This window comes from Hordeum vulgare, chromosome 5H (genome assembly GCF_904849725.1).
Source record: "Hordeum vulgare subsp. vulgare chromosome 5H, MorexV3_pseudomolecules_assembly, whole genome shotgun sequence".
Lineage (NCBI taxonomy): Eukaryota > Viridiplantae > Streptophyta > Magnoliopsida > Poales > Poaceae > Hordeum > Hordeum vulgare.
The window spans coordinates 410,477,514-410,495,976 of record NC_058522.1 but is presented as its reverse complement, the minus strand read 5'-3'; the positions used below and the strand labels follow the sequence as shown (position 1 = coordinate 410,495,976).

The 18,463-nt window shown below is 42.8% G+C and overlaps 1 protein-coding gene across 1 annotated transcript; it reads right to left on the bottom strand.

Annotated features, from left to right (window-relative positions):
- Positions 1-4,795: 4,795 nt before the first annotated feature.
- LOC123395764 (pumilio homolog 9-like) lies at positions 4,796-9,093 on the bottom strand. Its single transcript, XM_045090794.1, has 6 exons — positions 8,086-9,093; positions 7,798-7,978; positions 6,379-6,542; positions 5,501-5,759; positions 5,270-5,415; positions 4,796-5,199 (listed from the first exon to the last, which is right to left on the bottom strand). Exons 1-5 carry the CDS (start codon positions 8,814-8,816, stop codon positions 5,299-5,301), a joined length of 1,452 nt encoding a protein of 483 aa, XP_044946729.1. The 5' UTR covers positions 8,817-9,093; the 3' UTR covers positions 4,796-5,199; positions 5,270-5,298.
- Positions 9,094-18,463: the final 9,370 nt, after the last annotated feature.

The window sequence follows — 18,463 nt, the reverse complement described above, 5'->3', positions numbered from 1 at the left end:
AATTGGAGAAATATTTGCATGAGGAGAATGAAGTAAATAGGGATGATTTTGACATTCTAAAATGGTGGAAGAACAATGCTGCTAGATTCCCAATATTGGCAAGAATGGCCCGTGATGTGTTAGTTGTTCCCGTATCAACGGTCGCGTCAGAGTCGGCATTTAGCACAAGTGGGCGCATCCTAAATGATTTTAGAACCTCCCTTACGTCATTCATGGTCCAAGCTCTTATTTGTACCCAAGATTGGCTAAGGGTTTCGATTACTCTCGACACTCAAGATGAGGAGGAATTGTTAATCTTGGAAAAGGGTAATATGTTGTGATTGTTTTCCTATATAATTTTTTTATTTCTGATTTCCTATTCTTATTATATGTTTATTTCTTCTTTCCTATGCTTATTATATGTTTATTTCATTCTTTTTCAGCACTTATTGAAGAGTTTGGTAGTACAAATTCATCTAAGTCAAAGGCAAGCAGTAGCAAGTCTATTTGCAAGCCATCTTGTCCACCTCCATCCTCTACTTAACGTTGGTAAGTGAGTTGCAAGTAATTGTTTTGCTCTTGTTCAATAGAATGAAAGATGCACAACACAACCAGATTTGCTTCATAGTCTTTTTGTTTTGCTCTTGTTCAAAAGAATGAAAGATGCACAACACAACCAGATTTGCTTCATAGTCTTTTCGTTAGGTATGATTCAAAAGAATGAAAGCTGCACAACACAACCAGATTTGCTTCATAGTCTTTTTGTTTTGCTCTTGTTCATAAGAATGAAAGATGCACAACACAACTAGATTTGCTTCATAGTCTTTTCATTAGGTATGATTCAAAAGAATGAAAGATGGACAACACAACCAGATTTGCTTCATAGTCTTTTCGTTAGGTATGATTCAAAAGAATGAAAGAGGCACAACATAGCCAGATTTGCTTCATAGTTTTTTCGTTAGGTATTATTCAAAAGAATGAAAGATGCACAACATAGCCAGATTTTCTTCATAGTTTTTTGTTTTACATATATGAAGTTCTTTCAATTGATTCATGTACACTATACAGAACATCACAGATTTGCACATCACCTGGCTGGAACTTGGGAGTTGGAAACTTAGGATGAATGGATGATCATGATTCTCCGAACATGTCAAGATGCTCCTGTTCATGTGTTGTGTCTGTCTTAAAGTGTAATAATATGAGCATTTCAGGTTATTATTGTTGGACTATGTGTTGTGTCGAGAGGCTGAGAGGCTGAGACTATTATTATATTGTTGGACTTCGGCATGTGTTGTGCTTGGCCTGAGACTATTATTGTATTGTTGGACTTGGACTATGTGTTGTGCTTCGGCCTGAGACTATTGTTGGATTATCACTTATTGTTGGATTATATATTTGCTGTTATTATTGTTGGATTATCACTTATTGTTGGATTATATTTTTGCTGTGAATATGTTCTATATTGTGCATTTTAACAATTTTGCGTCGTTATGCTGTCAAATTTTTCGGTGAAAACATGCATATTAGTATGTAAGTGCATTTTCTGGACCTGAACCATACTTCAGTGAAAACCGAAAACCGAACCGAAATTTTGGTTAACCGAAATTTTCGGTTAGTTACATTTTGACTCTAAATTCGGTTTTCACTTTTCAAAACCGAATTCACAAATAAACCGAACAGCAGAAACCGAAATTTCGGTTTCTACGGAACGCCCAGGCCTATCTCATCTGCGGTTATTCGGTTGCAAACCGATATCACCACCCGGCATACATCATTGGCCCATCAACAATAGTTGGGATCCATGTGAGGAATAATTGTATTTCCATCAATACCTCAAGCCCCTCACATGGGGAGTTATTCAAGGCTAGTATGCTGATTCAATGAGGAACATTTCCAGGCATTAGGGGGAGAGTTCAATTACCATAAGGAATGCTAGGAAATTAGTGGAATGTTCAACACATTTCCGTCTCAAATCCGCGCATTCAAAGATCCGAACCATGCGTTCAGCAGATTTGCAACATATTGCAAATAACCTGCCAGATTCATTTACTGAATATAAAGGTGTCACAGAATCCTACAATCCTGCAAAAATACGCCTGAAAGAGTGGAGGTACCAACAAAATCCACTCCACTCCCCGTTCAAAGAAATAGGGGGTGTAAGGAAAAAACACATCAGGATTCAGCTTCTTGCAAGCAAGGATATCAAGGCCTCTGAATCATAAATGCAAGTTAACTTCATGTTGACAGACACCTAATGGGTAGTATACACCAAGTGGATGGGCAACCTCCACCAACCCAGGTCATAGTGCACAACAATGACTGGGACATCAGAATACCCGACTCAATCACATTGGGAAATTGCGGGCAGTGAGCATGGGTAAGGATATTTCCATCAACTCTATATTCAAATATAGATTCTGAAGAAACATATAACCGGAAGTCCACAGTTGTCGACGTACATTTTTCAACTAGATTGCAAAACCTTTCAAATGATTCAGATCCAAAGACCATGGCTATGGCAAAGTGTTAACAACACTCAGACTGAACTCACGCAAAGAGTATAATCTAGATAGAAATGATCTTGCTCAATAATGGAAAGGTATTCATAAACAATACATACACTAGTTTTTTTCTGGAAACAGAATTGAGAACAACGAGGTGGTGAAACAAAGAGCAAGTATTGTAGGAGAAGGGTTCACGCAGATACCCAACTATTCTCCACAGGTGGAATCTCTTTCCGATAACTTATATCATTGGCAGCACAAAGTCATCTATCTATGCAGTGGATAGATGTAGTGATTACATATCCATGTGGATCACTAGATTCATACATAGATGGTTCCCATTGGAATCTCGCTTGTGAATCGAAATGCAAAATGCAATATACATTGTGAAAAAAAATCTACAAGTCACCATATGACTTATTGTTGTCGGTACATATGGTACAACCAACGTAGTGAGTTCCTTATACACAAGGGTTACTCCTACAATGATGATTATCCATGATTGTATGTTTGCAATGACGACACATGTAATCATCTAAATGATGGAGTTTAAAATTAAGAATTTGGGTAAACCAAAATACCACTCGTTAGCACAACTTGAGCAGCTTCATTCATACATTATGGCATACTATGTTGTCTATATCCAAATTGGAGAAATTCATTGCGGGCAAATCTTATACATCCATAACTCTCATGGTAGTTCATTCTCTAGATGCAAAGAAAGATCTATTTAGACCAAGAGATGATGGAAATGAGATATTGGAACTCAACGTTCCATAATGCCATTGGATCCACCAAACACAATTGGTTGGGACTCAAGAATATCTATCGATATCTCCAAAGGCACCAAACATCTTGTCCTGGTTTTTCAAGTTTCAGAGAAATCTGAACACCAATACCATTGGATACATTGATCAGATCCCCACTATGTCACATCATAGACAACCTTAGTGTTCCTACTAGGTGTGGTAGCCCTCTCATGAAGAGTCTTCGAAACAGACCCCATGGCTACATCCACCAACCATTATCTCAACGATAAAGTTTCTTGTGTTGCCCGGATGTAAACAGATTATGCAATAAGCAACATCACTATGTGCATATCTTGCAAATCAAATCACGTAACTGATTTTCTCATGAAGTCTCTACTAACTTTTACATTCCAGAAATATGTTCCTGGAATTGGTATATCACGACTTCGAAATTTGCAAGAATCAAGGAGAGTATCTTCCTGAATTATTCTTGTTCATTGCATCATATTATACTTTTTTTCCCTTCATGAGTTTACTATACATGTTCTCATAAAGATTTTTAATGAGGTAATATCAACACAAGACCATATGTACTACTTTTTGTTTTTCCCATCGGGGTTTTTAGGAAAGTATATACGACATATTTATTGTCCTCTAAACTCTATGGTTCTCACATATTGAGTTAAGGTAGACAACAACTATTATATGTTGTAGCATTTTCATCTTATTTTTCCACTGGGTTTGAAGGAGTTTTGGCAACATATCAAATATTATACTCACATTTTTCCCACTGGGTTTTGGAGGAGCTTTTAAGATGATAATGTCTACAAAGATAGCGTAGATTAAGGGGAGTGTTGAGATTTAATTAACCCATGGAGAATCTCCACTATCCCTAACCGACATGCACGAGGGACGCAACTGTTTGCTCGTGTCTCTCCGGACCATCGCGTCTATCGGATGCATCCCCTCGGTGCTATATATACTTGTACTCAATCATTAATAAAGACAATAATTCATTTTACATCTCTTTATGTTGTCTCTCGTTCTACTTCAAACAGAAAGAAAGGTGGGTTGCAAGTTGTCAGGATCGGAAATTTTGAATCAGATTCTAATTCCTATGTAAGATCGCAAACTGCAGGATAACATTTGAAAAAATCTTGTTATTAGAATCGTAGAAATCGGACCAACCAAACAATTGGAGCTGTCAGTCAGCATCATCCCAACAAGAAGTTTGGTCCAGTAAGTTCAGTGTTAGAAATCAATCAATGGAGTACCGAGTCACCAAAAAGAGGTGCTTAGTCAAACGACATACTTCTCAGGTAGAAAATACATATGCGATGTAGGAATAAATACTCTTAGTTTACGTATAAACAATCTAGAAAAGATTAAGTATGAACACCGTGTAAATATTGAGGCGCTTCACCGATCTTGATGCCACTGACTCCTATGTTGTCAGTGTTTAAAACATTTATACAAGTTTGCATAAAAACAAGGAAGATGTATTTGCATGTTGCGTAGGAGATATATAAGAAAGATAAGTCATGTTTAACTAGCTCTAGCTTTGGTTGAGTATGCTTTGCCAAATAGAATACTGAAGTTCCACAACAGCATTGATAAAAACTAGTAGCACAACCACCTTAACATCTCACACAAGCATTCTTCACTCTTTTTAACAACAGGCAGCAAACTACAGAAGTAACAACTAACAACAACGCCTGGAGACATCTCACATACAGAAATGGGACAACAAACCACAAGACAAATTCAAGATCACACAGACTAAAAGGTGTGTTTGGATGGGGGTATTTGTTTCAAGAGAGTTTTGGTACCCCTCGCCCAAACAATCCTAATCTCGAGACAAAGTGTGACCAGCACACTACAAAGGAATGACGCCCACCATATGAGTTGACAACATCCCCAGCCAGAACTGCATATAATATACAGGAACAACTTCTCCTGAAACCCTGCAAAGATGGCTGCTAAATCAGTATAGTGCCAATTAATATAGCAACGTATAGGGAAAAATGTCCTTACCTATTAGCTCTGAAAATTTTAATTTCTTTTCAATATCTGTAGCCAAGCTCAGAAAGTGTGTTGAACATCTTCAGGCAATGAGGGTGACGGCGATTGACATTTTGAAGGGAAAGGATAGCAGTGGCCAATCGATCCCGAAGGGGAACCTGGACACAGCGAGGAACTCTTGGCATCTCAGCTCCTGTGCTAGAAAATATACTATGAAGACAAATCATGGCCGAGGCTAATTACCTTGCAGGTTGTAAGGGCTCTAGAGATGACATAATTAGCAAACTCATCTGACACTAAATCTCTGAAGCGACGATAACAAATCAATTCATGAACAATGTCAGATCGATCTCTGTCATTAAACACTTCTAGGCACGTTTCCACCACATTGCTGCTATATCTTTGTTTTGAGAGTCTCACATAATTAGATCTGAAGCGGGATGCAATAATTGCCAAGTACGATGGGTTTCTTTGTTTCAGGACATACTGAACAATGTAGTTTCTGGAAGAAAGAAAGGAAAGAGAAATGGTAAGCCTTTCAGAGCGCAAAGTTGTGATTCATAGATCAACATATCCAAAAATTACTTATGATGGTAGTAGAAACAATAAATAGTTTTGAGACAATCAAATTCATATAATGGCCATTAAAGAACAACAATACTGCTAACTCGAGCTTTTGCTTCCCAATACTTCAGGTTATATTAGCAGTTCTGAGATAACACTGCTAAATTATACTCCCTCCGTCCGAAAATATTTGTCATAATAATGAATGTATCTAGATGTATTTTAGTTCTATATACATCCATTCTTATTCATTTGTGCGACAAGTAATTTCGAACGGAGGGAGTATTATTAAAGTAAATACTGCACATGCATATAACGTTTACACTCACACATGAAAAATGTAGAGGTTAATGCATATGTATCAGATATACGTATGGCATAAATATGAGAACACACAAATTGAGCTAAGCTTGAATTACAAAAAAATGCAGGAATCTGCTTGAAAAGGCTAAATGGTTCAGATTAATTAAAGGCTACCACATAATAGTTTGATGTGTTTGCATGGAATAGAATGATGGTAAGTAGGATTATAATCAAAATTCATAATAGATAGTTACCCAAAACGATTTTGAGCAAGATCGGTGCTGCAGCAAGAGACTTTTGACAAAATATTATCCTTTTCTGTCCATTCGACATGCTCCAGACAACTTTGCAGGAGTGACACTCCATGCGGATGAATAGCAAGTGCTAAGCAGTTCGTGGCAACAGCAGCAAAAATAAACTGCCAATATAATGCAAAATGTCAACGCATGGAACATGGAAATAAGAGGAATATGGCCACAACAGGAGGAAAGCAAGCAACATAAACTGGAAATAAACACGACAGGCAAGACAAAATCTTGATATGGCCTCATTCTCGGTTCTCGCAATAGCAAATGAGAGATGACTTACGAACTGTGAAAAAGATATCACGTCAATGAATACATTTTAAAGAAAAGATAAATTTAGTAAACAACTGTTCAGCAAAACATATCGACAACATTTATCCGCACTAATATTTAATTATAATTTCTTACATCTAAATTAATGTCCAGACATCTTGATTGGAGCCACCTTATCACTTCGAAATTAACATGGCACCTATTTACATGAGAACTAAAGCCAAGGGCATGCTTGATTCCCTTGTCAGTCCAAAACAAAAATGCCCACCTAACCTTGCCTAGCAAGGATATGTATTTGTATTGGTCAGAATCTTGCTGTACTAAAAGCTGCTTCTCATGGCCATGGCCAAGACGAAGAGCCAAATTTAACTACTCAATGTGGGCAAGGTTGGATTTTCTATGATGTTGTGGTCTGCTGAATAGTGCTTGGTTATTGTTTAACGGTATATACTCATTTTACCCTTTCAAGGTAAATAACAAAATACATTACCTTGCTAACCTTATTTACTTGAGCATAGCTCATGTGAGTTAGCTTTTCCTTGCTTAGCAAAGCAAGGCGACTAAGAGATCCAAACATGCCCCCATCATTACAATAGTGTTGTTAGTTTGTTACTGGACTATGTCCATCTACATGAATCACAAAAGCACTATTTGTACTAATAGGATTGGCACATTTGGGCAAAGGGAACTGTTTATTAAAGTTAGTAGCCTGTACACAACTAAATTTCCAAATAGAAATACAGTAAATTAGCATGAGTGCAAGTGTGTATAACACACTCCTGTGCTTACTCGCTCTCGAAAATGGTATATACATCATCTTAGGAAATCTACAGCTGGTTAATAATGCAATGTTTCGTCATTCGTGCACCGACAAGAAAAGAAACTTGACATATTCTGGTGAGATATACACATTGGTTACTTACAAACACAATGAAGTGGCAAAACCATTTCTTAGTTGTTATAGCTCTGGATAGAGTTGCTTTATAAGCAACAACGAAATCATGCAAAAATGTTACTACCACAACATAATAACCTCGCATTGACATCTATATCTGCACCAGTTAGAATCTGGATGGGGGAATAAATTCAAAGTACCTCAGCAAAGTATGGATGAGGAACACGCTGCACCAAGGCATGCACCACCATGAGTCTACTTGAATCCGTCACAAGGCGAGCCATCATCAGCGGAGTCACCCATGGTATGATTGCATCTCTCAGAAGCTCCAATGATCTCTCGGATAGGCAGGAGTTGATCATGCTCACCACCTCACTTGACCTGAAAGATATCAAACAAACTTCATACTATTTAACATCCTCTGCAGCGAATCTAGAAGAAGAGAAACGACAAGCAAAGGGAGAAACGCGAGTGTTATATGCACTTGCCTTGCAGCACAAATCTTGAAAAACTTCTTGTGGTCTCGCGTGATTCTAGCGACGATCGCTTCCTGGAGCATATGGTTGCAGCGGTTGAGGATGACAACGAGCAGGCGCGTCCCGTGGCTGCTCTCGATGAGAGGGACGGCGTGCTGGACTATCACCTCTGCCACGGTGTCCGCTTCCTCGGGGGTTCCCCAGAACAGCGTGCCGAGCACCACTTGCTCGTTCTTGGCGAGAAACAGGACGATATCCTCGACCGTGCTGGCGGCGCTCCCAGGAAACGCCCTGGAGCGGGCGTACGCGTCGCCAAGCCAGGCGGCGCGCGGGGGCACGGATCCCGCGGCGCGGAAGTTCTGGGGGACAGGGGCGCGACCGCGGCTGAGATGATCGCCCGGAAAGTACCATTCGTCGAGCACCCTACGACCGCCGGGCATCCCCGGCGGCGGCGGCGGCGGCGGCGGCACCGGGCCAACCTCCTGCGCCACGAGCGACATAAGCCTCGTCACGGCTAAGGGCGGCCTCTGCTGCCTAGGTCGCTCAAGAACGACCGGAAGAGGGAGGATGCCGCCTGCCGCGGCCGCGTCGCCCTGGCGGCGCCCCTGGGCCTCAACCTCGGACTCGCGGAGGCCGAGCCTCCCCACCTCAGTCGCGATGTCTTCGAACAGCAGCTCCTCCTCCTCGCACAGGCGCCTCTCCTCCTCCGCCAACGCCGGCGCCAGCCGCAGCTCAGCAGCCATCCCCGGCACGGAAACGACGCGCCCTGGAGCACGGGCGAGGGGAAAGCTCGCGGCTTTGAGGGCGGATGGAAGTGGGGATTGGAGGGATCGGACTGGGGATCGCCTTCCTTTAATTTCACAGGAATTTTTTTTTATTCTCCCTGATTGTTTCCTTGGGGACGAAGATGGGAGGAAGGAGGGAGAGAAAGCCGCGGGCAGGTTTTGTACATCGGGATGCGTGGGGTTTAGTCGGTTCGTTCAGTTCGTTAATGGCGTCGCGCAAGCGCAAGCGCAAGCGCCCGGCGTGCGCCTGGTGCTTACATGTGGGTCCCCGTGGACGTGGGAGTGGCTTGTGGGGTAAGATTTCGGGCGTGCGAGGGAGGGGGCGGCCATGGTTGTTAAGATTTGGTGGGTCTTTTCTTTTTATCTTTCTCTTCTTCCGTTACAAATCAGGTTTTCTCTCCTGGCAGGAGTGGAGGAACGAGGCAAACCAGCTACCGCCGCGCCGTTTAATTCTCGTCCCCTGCAGATATTTTTAGGGCGTTTCTATATCGACGGCATGTGTAAGTGTATATTACACTATGAAATACTCCCTCCATAAACTAATATAAAAGTGTTTAGAACACTAAAATAGTAATCTAAACGCTTTTATATTAGTTTACAGAGGAAGTATGAACATTTTTTCTTTTATTATTACAAAATGCAAGGTACATAAATGTACTACCCTGGCATGAAGATATGCTAATTATTTAGTAGGCGCTCAGATTTTCGAAGAATTGTATATTTCTTCACACAAACGTTATAGTTCAAGATCACGTTTCAAACATGTTGATTTAGCCGTATATTTGCACTAAATCGTTCAGTTACACCTCAGATCGTAAACGACATCTAACTATATTCATTATAATTAAATGTCATATGACCGTGGCTCATTCCTATTTTAAGGGATGTGCCATGGTGCCACGGACTTGGCATGGCACATGTGTGGCCAATTGCACGTCGATCATGCACATCATCAAGAACGATAACTTGTCACAAATATTGCCTATTTATTTATGCACGGACTACTAGGGAGAAATAATGTCACAAATAAATCCTTTTTTGGGCAAATAAAATCATTTATGTCACAAATATTTTTTCCTTTGTCAAAAAGTTAATTGGACATAAAGATAAAGAGAGATCACACCGAGGATGGAAAATGACAACCATGAGAAAGCTTCCTAAAGTAGAAAACAAAGCCGCTCCTTCATGGTCTACGCATGTCTACGGTAAGCCAAAACATGCTTGAGCACGCTAGGTGGGGTTTTCGCGACACGTTTTTCTTCGTCGCATGTACTACGGGGGAGTGGAGGGGCACGCGAGTGGGAGGCGTGTCGGGGCCGTGTTGTCGGGCAAGGGATGGAACCCACACACACATGTGCTGCCAAAGTTGGCATGCTGGAGCCGCATTGTCGAGTAAGGGTGGGGCCAGGCAAGTGCGTGCACGACGACAATTGGCATGCTGGAGCCACGTTGTCAGGTCAGGGGGTGTGGCCAAGCAGGTGCGTGCACGACAACAACTGTCATGTTAGTGGGGCCCAAGCAGGCATGTGTGCTGCAACTAGCATGCTAGAGCAACGTCGAGGGGATGGGTCCCATGTAGGTGCATGCCTTGCAACAGTTGGCGTGTTGGAGTTGCGCTGCCAGGTCATGGGTTCGGGACCACGCATGCGCATGTGCGGCAATAGTTGGCGTGTTGTCGGACTAGGGGTGGGAATTGGAGTCCTAAACTAGGGGGTGCTCACTACATCGGCCCACTAGTCATGGGCCGAGCCGAGGTGTCACACCCTATGTTTTGCCCCTCCTCACTAAGTTGACATAGCTCAAAAATTAGGGCCAACTAAAACTTTTTTCGTGTGATGTGATGCTTGAACTAATTTTCATTTGCTTGCTTGTTTGATTGTGATTTAAATCACCAAAAATCCTCCTGCTCTCCACACCCATCCCCTTGATTCAAATCCCTGCCCAATGACCATGCCATGTGTATAGGACATAAAACTATTTTTATAAAATATTATTTTGACCAAAAAGAATTTATTTGATTTGGCTTTCCAAAACCCTCTGAATTGAGGTATGTACTACAAGTCCTCAAATCAGGAAGGACGTGTGACAGCCCGAGACCGACGCTTCAAAAGATTCCTCTTTTATTCCGTTGTTGGTGTGTTGTTAGTTTGTCTGTCACATTCATCATGCACCATGCGCATCATCCATATTGCATCGACACTCTGTTGCCGCCAGTTTATAAACGTGCATCCGTTATTAGCTGTCGATTCTCTCCGTTTTCGTCGTGGACCGTTGCGAGACTAACCACACACGCACGCGCCCGCGGCAACGTTAAAAATCTTGTTTTCAAAAGTGGTGTATAAAACTTTTTCGGATTGGGTTGAAACTTGGTGTGCGGTCTTATTTTAACATAGGTAGGCCGCCTGCCAATTTTCGTTGCAATTGGAGTCCATTTGATACCCAAACGATTAAACCTATAGCGACACTATAACTGGTTTTATCATCGGACGTTTTCGGTGTTTAAAACTCTCGTGTCATAGGCTGCAACATTCCCTCTCTTCCCATCTAACCTATTCTACACAGCCCAACATCACCCACCTAGTCACCCCTCCGTTTCGGACCGTCAGATCACAATCCAACGGCTTGAAAATGGGCTAATTTCCCTAACCCTAACCCCCCTTTCCCTATTTAAATAGCCCTCCATGCCTAATTTGGACAGCCAGCCCCTGCCTCGGGATCCATGCCCCCACAAACCCTAGCCCCACAGCTCTCCCACCTCCTCCAGCTGCCAGGCCCGCCGAGGCCCGAAGCCGGCCCTCCCGGCCTGGATCGGCCGCCGCCCCGCTCAGCCCGAGCTCCCGAGCTAGCAGTCCCGCGTCGGCTCCTCCCTGAGCGCGAGGCGCAGCTCCACCGGCCGTTGCCCCGTCGGCCCCGAGTGCCTCCACCGACCGAAGTTCCTCCGCCACCTCCCTCCCTCCGTGCCGACCGGAGCGCCACCGCCTGTGCGCGCAACCACCGCAAGTCGCGTCGCCAGCACCTCCTCCCCTCCCGATCTGGGCGAGATCCAGATCCCGCACCCGCCCCGTTGACGTTCGGCTGGGCTGCCTCGCCCGGCCCAGCTGGATGCAGGCCGACCCAGTCGCCCCGGCCCATCTTGCGCCGCACTGCTGGCCCAGCGTTGCCAGTGCATCGCCCGACCTCCTACTTGCCTCCAGTCGGCCCAGCCGCTGGGCCGAGCAGCGTCCTGCTGCACCGGCCCAGCTCGCGTCCGCTGGCCCAAGAAGCCTCTCGCGCCAGCCTGACCGGCCTTCTAAGGCCCGAGGTGAGCCCCCTGCATACCCCTCTATCCCCCGCCATGTGCGTCCTATAGTATCCAACGCCACCAGATTCGGTCCATGCATTGTTTTTTTTCATTCTGCGATTTAGCTAATTACGAGTGGTTTCACAAAATATTGCATGATTTTCAAACGCCCGTAATTTTTAAACCGTGCATCGGATCGCGACAAATTAGATATGTAAAACGTGTAGAATTTCGTGGTGAGCAATATTTTCCAACTCTCATGCATATTTAAAATTGTTATCTATGCCGTTTGCATTGGTTTGCGTGACAACGGGTAAAAATGGTTTAGTTCGTAGTTAATTAACCGTAGCTCCATTGAAGATGAGCCATATATGTAAATAGACTAGAACAACAAGTAGAATTACGGGCACCACTTTGTTTTACCGTTTAACAAATATAAAATGTGATTAGGAAAAATCTGGACAGATTACAAAGTTAACACGCGGGGTCGTTTCGAATATGCTATATGTCGTTTTCGGCCTCATTTAAAATGCCTAGATAGGTAGATTATTTTTGCTTCACCCCTTGCCATATTTAAAAACATTTAATATTGTCGTGCAAATAAATGGGAGTGAACTAAATAATTAAATATGGAGTTTCGTCAATATGCAACTCGTTGCATATTGAGCTTCACTTAATGTGTAGTGTTTGCGCGAGGTGAATTGCCATGCCTTGCATAATTTAAACTCGACATGCATCATATTAGGGTGTGCATCATATCATGCATGTGTGTGATGAATATTGCGTGTTGATTCTTGTTTCCGGTTTGCTTCGTCTCGATGGAGTTCCGCAAGAGTGTCGGAGTGTGAGGATCCGTTTGACTAGGTCGGTTCGTCTGCTTCACAGAGTCGTTCTTCTTCCAAGCGGGATCTTAGGCAAGATGAACATTTCCCTAGATACCATTACTATCATTGACATGCTAGTTGTTGCACCACGTAATTCCGTTGAGATGACACTGTATGAACTATGGTTTGGAGAAACCTAAGTTGTCGTTTCTTAAAAGTTTGGGGCTGCGACGCTTATGTGAAAAAGTTTCAGCCTGATAAGCTCGAACCCAAAGCGGATAAACGCATATTCATAGGACACCCAAAATAGTTGGGTATACCTCCTGTCTCAGATCCGTAAGCAAACTGTTTGTTTCTAGGAATGGGTCCTTTCTCGAGGAAAAGTTTCTCTCGAAAGAATAGAGAGGGAGAATGGTGTAAACTTGATGAGGTTATTGAACCGTCACTTCAACCAGTGTGTAGCAGGGCATAGGAAGTTGTTCTTGTGGAGCCTACACCAATTGAAGTGGAAGCTAATGATAGTGATCATGAAACTTCCGATCAAGTTACTACAAACATCGTAGGTCTACAAGGTCACGTATTGCTACAAAGTGGTACGGTAACCCTATCTTGGAGGTCATGTTGTTGGACAACAATGAACCTACGAGCTATGTAGAAGCGATGGTGGGCCTGGATTCTGATAAATGGCTGGAGGCCATGAAATCCGAGAGAGGATCCATGTATGAAAACAAAGTGTAGACTTTGGAAGAATGACTTGATGGTCGTAAGACTGTTAAGTATAGATGGATTTTTATAAAGAAGACACACGAAGAAAGCTCGACTTGTCGCGAAGATGTTTCTGACAAGTTCAAAGAGTTGACTATGATGAGACTTTCTCACTCGTAGTGATGCTAAAAATCTGTAGGAATTGTGTTAGCAGTTGCTGCATTATTTATGAAATCTTGTAGATAGGATGTCAAAACATTGTTTCCTCGACGGTTTCCTTGAGGAAAGGTTGTGTGTGATACAACCATAAGGTTTTGTCAATCCTAAGGATGCTAACAAGTATGCAAGCTCCAACGATTCTTCTATGGACTAGAGAAAGCATCTCGGAGTTGGGATATATTCTTTGATGAGATGATCAAAGTTTTTGGGGTTTATACAAGGTTTGTAACAAACTTGTATTTCCAAAGAAGTGAGTTGGAGCACTATAGAATTTCTAGTTAGAATATGTGATTGACATATTGTTGCTCGGAAATAATGTAGAATTTCTGGAAAGCGTAAAGGGTTGTTTGAAAGGAGTTTTTCTAAGGAAAACCTGGATTAAGCTACTAGAACATTGAGCATCAAGATCTATAGAGATAGATCAAGATGCTTGATAAAACCTTTCAATGAAATACATGCCTTGACAAGTTTTTGAAGGAGTTCAAAATAGATCGGCAAAGAAGGAGTTTTTGGCTGTGTTGTAAGGTGTGAATTTGAGTAAGACTCAAAAGCTCGACCATGGCAGAAGAAAGAGAAAGGACGAAGGTCGTCCCCTATGCATTAGCCATAGGATCTATAGTATGCTATGCCGTGTACCACACCTGATGTGTGCCTTGCCATGAATCTGTCAAGGGGTGCAAAAGTGATCCACTAATGGATTACTGGACAACGGTCAAAAGTTATCCTTAGTAACTAGTGGACTAAGGAATTTTTCACGATTATGGAGGTGATAAAAGAGTTCGTCGTAAAGGGTTACATCAATGCAAGCTTTGACACTAATCCGGATGACTCTGAGTAGTAAACCGGATACGTATAGTGGAGCAGTCATTTGGAATAGTTCCAAATGGCGCGTGGTAGCAGCATCTATAGGATGGCATAGGGATTTGTAAAGCACACACAGATCTGAAAGGTTCAGACCCGTTGACTAAAAACCTCGCTCACAAGCAAGACATGATCGAACCCTAGAATTGTATGGGTGTTAGATTCATTACAATCACACAATGATGTGAACTAGATTATTGACTCTAGTGCAAGTGGGAGACTGTTGGAAATATATATGCCCTAGAGGCAATAATAAATTGGTTATTATTGTATTTCCTTGTTCATGATAATCGTTTATTATCCATGCTAGAATTGTATTGATTCTAAACTCAAATACATGTGTGGATACATAAACAACACACTGTCCTTAGTGAGCCTCTAGTTGACTAACTCGTTGATCAAAGATGGTCAAGGTTTCCTGGCCATAGAAAAGTGTTGTCACTTGATAACGGGATCACATCATTAGGAGAATGATGTGATGGATAAGACCCAAACTATGAACATAGCATATGATTGTGTCAGTTCATTGATACTGTTTTTTTGCATGTCAATGTATCTGTTCCTATGACCATGAGATCATGCAACTCCCGGACACCGGAGGAATACCTTGTGTGTTATCAAATGTCACAACATAATTGGGTGACTATAAAGGTGATCTAGAGGTATCTCCAAAGGTGTATGTTGGGTTGGCATTGACCAAGACTGGGATTTGTCACTCCGTGTGACGAAGAGGTATCTCGGGGCCCACTTGGTACTACAACATCACAACAAGCCTTGTAAGCAATATGACTAAGGATTTAGTTACGGGATCTTGTATTACGGAATGAGTAAAGAGACTTGCTGGTAACGAGATTGAACTAGGTATAGAGATACCGGTGATCGAATCTTGGGCAAGTAACATACGGAAGGACAAAGAGAACAACATACGGGATTAACTGAATCCTTGACATAGAAGTTCAACCGATAGAGATCTTCATAGAATATGTAGGATCCAATATGGACATCCAGGTCCCGCTATTGGTTACTGACCGGAGAATGTCTCGGGTCATGTCTACATAGTTTTCGAACCCGCAGGGTTTGCACACTTAAGGTTCGGTGATGTTTCAGTATAGTTGAGTTATAGGTGTTGGTGACCGAATATTTTTCGGAGTCCCGGAGGAGATCCTGGACGTGACGAGGAGCTCCAAAATGGTTCGGAGGTAAAGATTGATATACATGAAGTCCTGTTTTGGTCACTGGAAAAGTTTCGGGCTCATCGGTAGTGCACCGGGAGTGTCGGGAGGGTACCGGGGACCATCGGGAGGGGTGTCACGCCCCGAGAGGCCTCATGGGCTGTGGGAGGAGACAAACCATCCCCTGGTGGGCTAGCCTAAGCCCCCACTAAGGCCCATGAGGTTTGAGAAGGAAAAAACCCAAAGGTGGAAGAGGAGGAAAGGGTTTCCAAGTGGAGATGAGGAATCCTACTCCTAGTAGGATTGGAGTAGGACTCCTCCACCTCCAATTTCGGCCAAACCTTGAAGGTTTGAGGCTGCCTCCTACCCTCCCTCCCTCCTATATATACTAGAGGAATTAAAGGCAGCCCTAACCCTAATTGCCACGTGCTCCCTCTACTTCATCTAGATCGTTTTCTCCTCTAGTCTAGTTCGACGGTGCTTAGGCGAAGCCCTGCCGGAATAATTCCACCACCACCACCACCATGCAGTCGTGCTGGAGAAATCATCTACCTCTCTGCCCCTCTTGCTGGATCAAGAAGGAGGGGATCGTCATCGAGCTGTACGTGTGCTGAACGCGGAGGTGCCGTCCGTTCGGCACTAGATCGGGATGGATTGTGATGGGATCGCGGGACGGATCGTGATGAGATCGCGGGACAGGCTGGGATTTGGATCGTGAAGATGTTCCAGTACATAAACCGTGTTTTATATACGCTTCTGCTTAGCAATCTACAAGGGTATGTAGATTCACTCTCCCCTCTCGTAGATGATCATCACCAAGGATAGGTATTGCGTGTGCGTTGGAAATTTCTTGTTTCCCATGCAACGTTCCCCAACAGTGGCATCATGTGCTAGGTTCATGCGTAGATGATATCTCGAGTAGAACACAAAAGAGTTTGTGGGTGTTGATGTTCAATTTGCTGCCCCTCCTTAGTCTTTTCTTGATTCGGCAGTATTGTTGGATTGAAGCGGCCCGGACCAACTTTACTCGTACGCTTACGAGAGACCGGTTTCATCGACTAACATGCAACTTGTTGCATAAATATGACTGGCGGGTGTTTGTTTCTTCAACTCTAGTTGAATCGGATTTGACCGAGGCGGTCCTTGGAGAAGGTTAAATAGCAATTTGCATATCATCGTTGTGGCTTTGCGTAAGTAAGATGCATGATACTAGATACCCATAGCAGCCACGTAAAACTTGCAACAACAAATTAGAGGATGTCTAACTTGTTTTTGTAGGGTATGCTTGTGATGTGATATGGCCAATGACATGATATGATATATTGGATGTATGAGATGATCATGTTGTAATAGTTAAATATCGACTTGCACGTCGATGCTATGGCAACCGACAGGAGCCATAGGGTTGTCTTTAAATTTATTTTGCGCTTGCACATGCTTTTGCTATATCGCTAGGCAGTAGCTTTAGTAGTAACAACATAGATAGCGCGACAACCTCGATGGCGGCATGATGATGGAGATCATGATGATGTAGATCATTGATACGTCTCCAACGTATCTATAATTTTTGATCGTTCCATGCTATTATATTATCAACTTTGGATGTTTTATATGCATGAATATGCTATTTTATATTATTTTTGGGACTAACCTATTGACCTAGAGCCCAGTGCCAACTTTCGTTTTTTCCTTGTTTTTGACCTTTTTCAGATAGGAATATCAAACGGAGTCCAAACGGAATAAAACTTTCGCCGTGATTTTTGATGGAAAATATCAAAAATACCAGAAGAAAAAAATACCGGAGAGGAGTCCTGATGACCCACAAGTATAGGGGATCAATCGTAGTCCTTTCAATACGTAAGAGTGTCGAACCCAAGATGCAGCAGAAGGCTCTGATAAACGGATTTCAGCAAGGTAATAACTGCAAGCACTGAAAGTAGCGGTAACAAGTGATGGTGTAGTGAGGTGAAACGTAGCAAGCGAAAAGTAACAAGTAGTAGCAACGGTGCAGCAAGTGTCCCAATCCCTTTTGCAGCAAGGGACAAGCCTGAACAAAGTCTTATAGGAGGAAAAACGCTCCCGAGGACACACGGGAATTTCTGTCATGCTAGTTTCATCATGTTCATATGATTCGCGTTTTTTACTTTGATAGTTTGATATGTGGGTGGACTGGCGCTCGGGTACTGCCCTTACTTGGACAAGCATACCACTTATGATTAACCTCTCTCACAAGCATCCGCAACTACAAAAGAAGAATTAAGACAACGTCTAACCATAGCATTAAACTAGTGGATCCAAATCAGCCCCTCACGAAGCAATGCATAGACTGGGGTTTAAGTTTCTGTCACTCCAGCAACCCATCATCTACTTACTACTCCCCAATACCTTCCTCTAGGCCCAAGTATGGTGAAGTGTTATGTAGTCGACGTTCACATAACACCACTAGAGGAAAAACAACATACAACATATCAAAATACCGAACGAATATCAAATTCACATGACTATTATCAGCATGACTTATCCCATGTCCTCAGGAACAAAAGT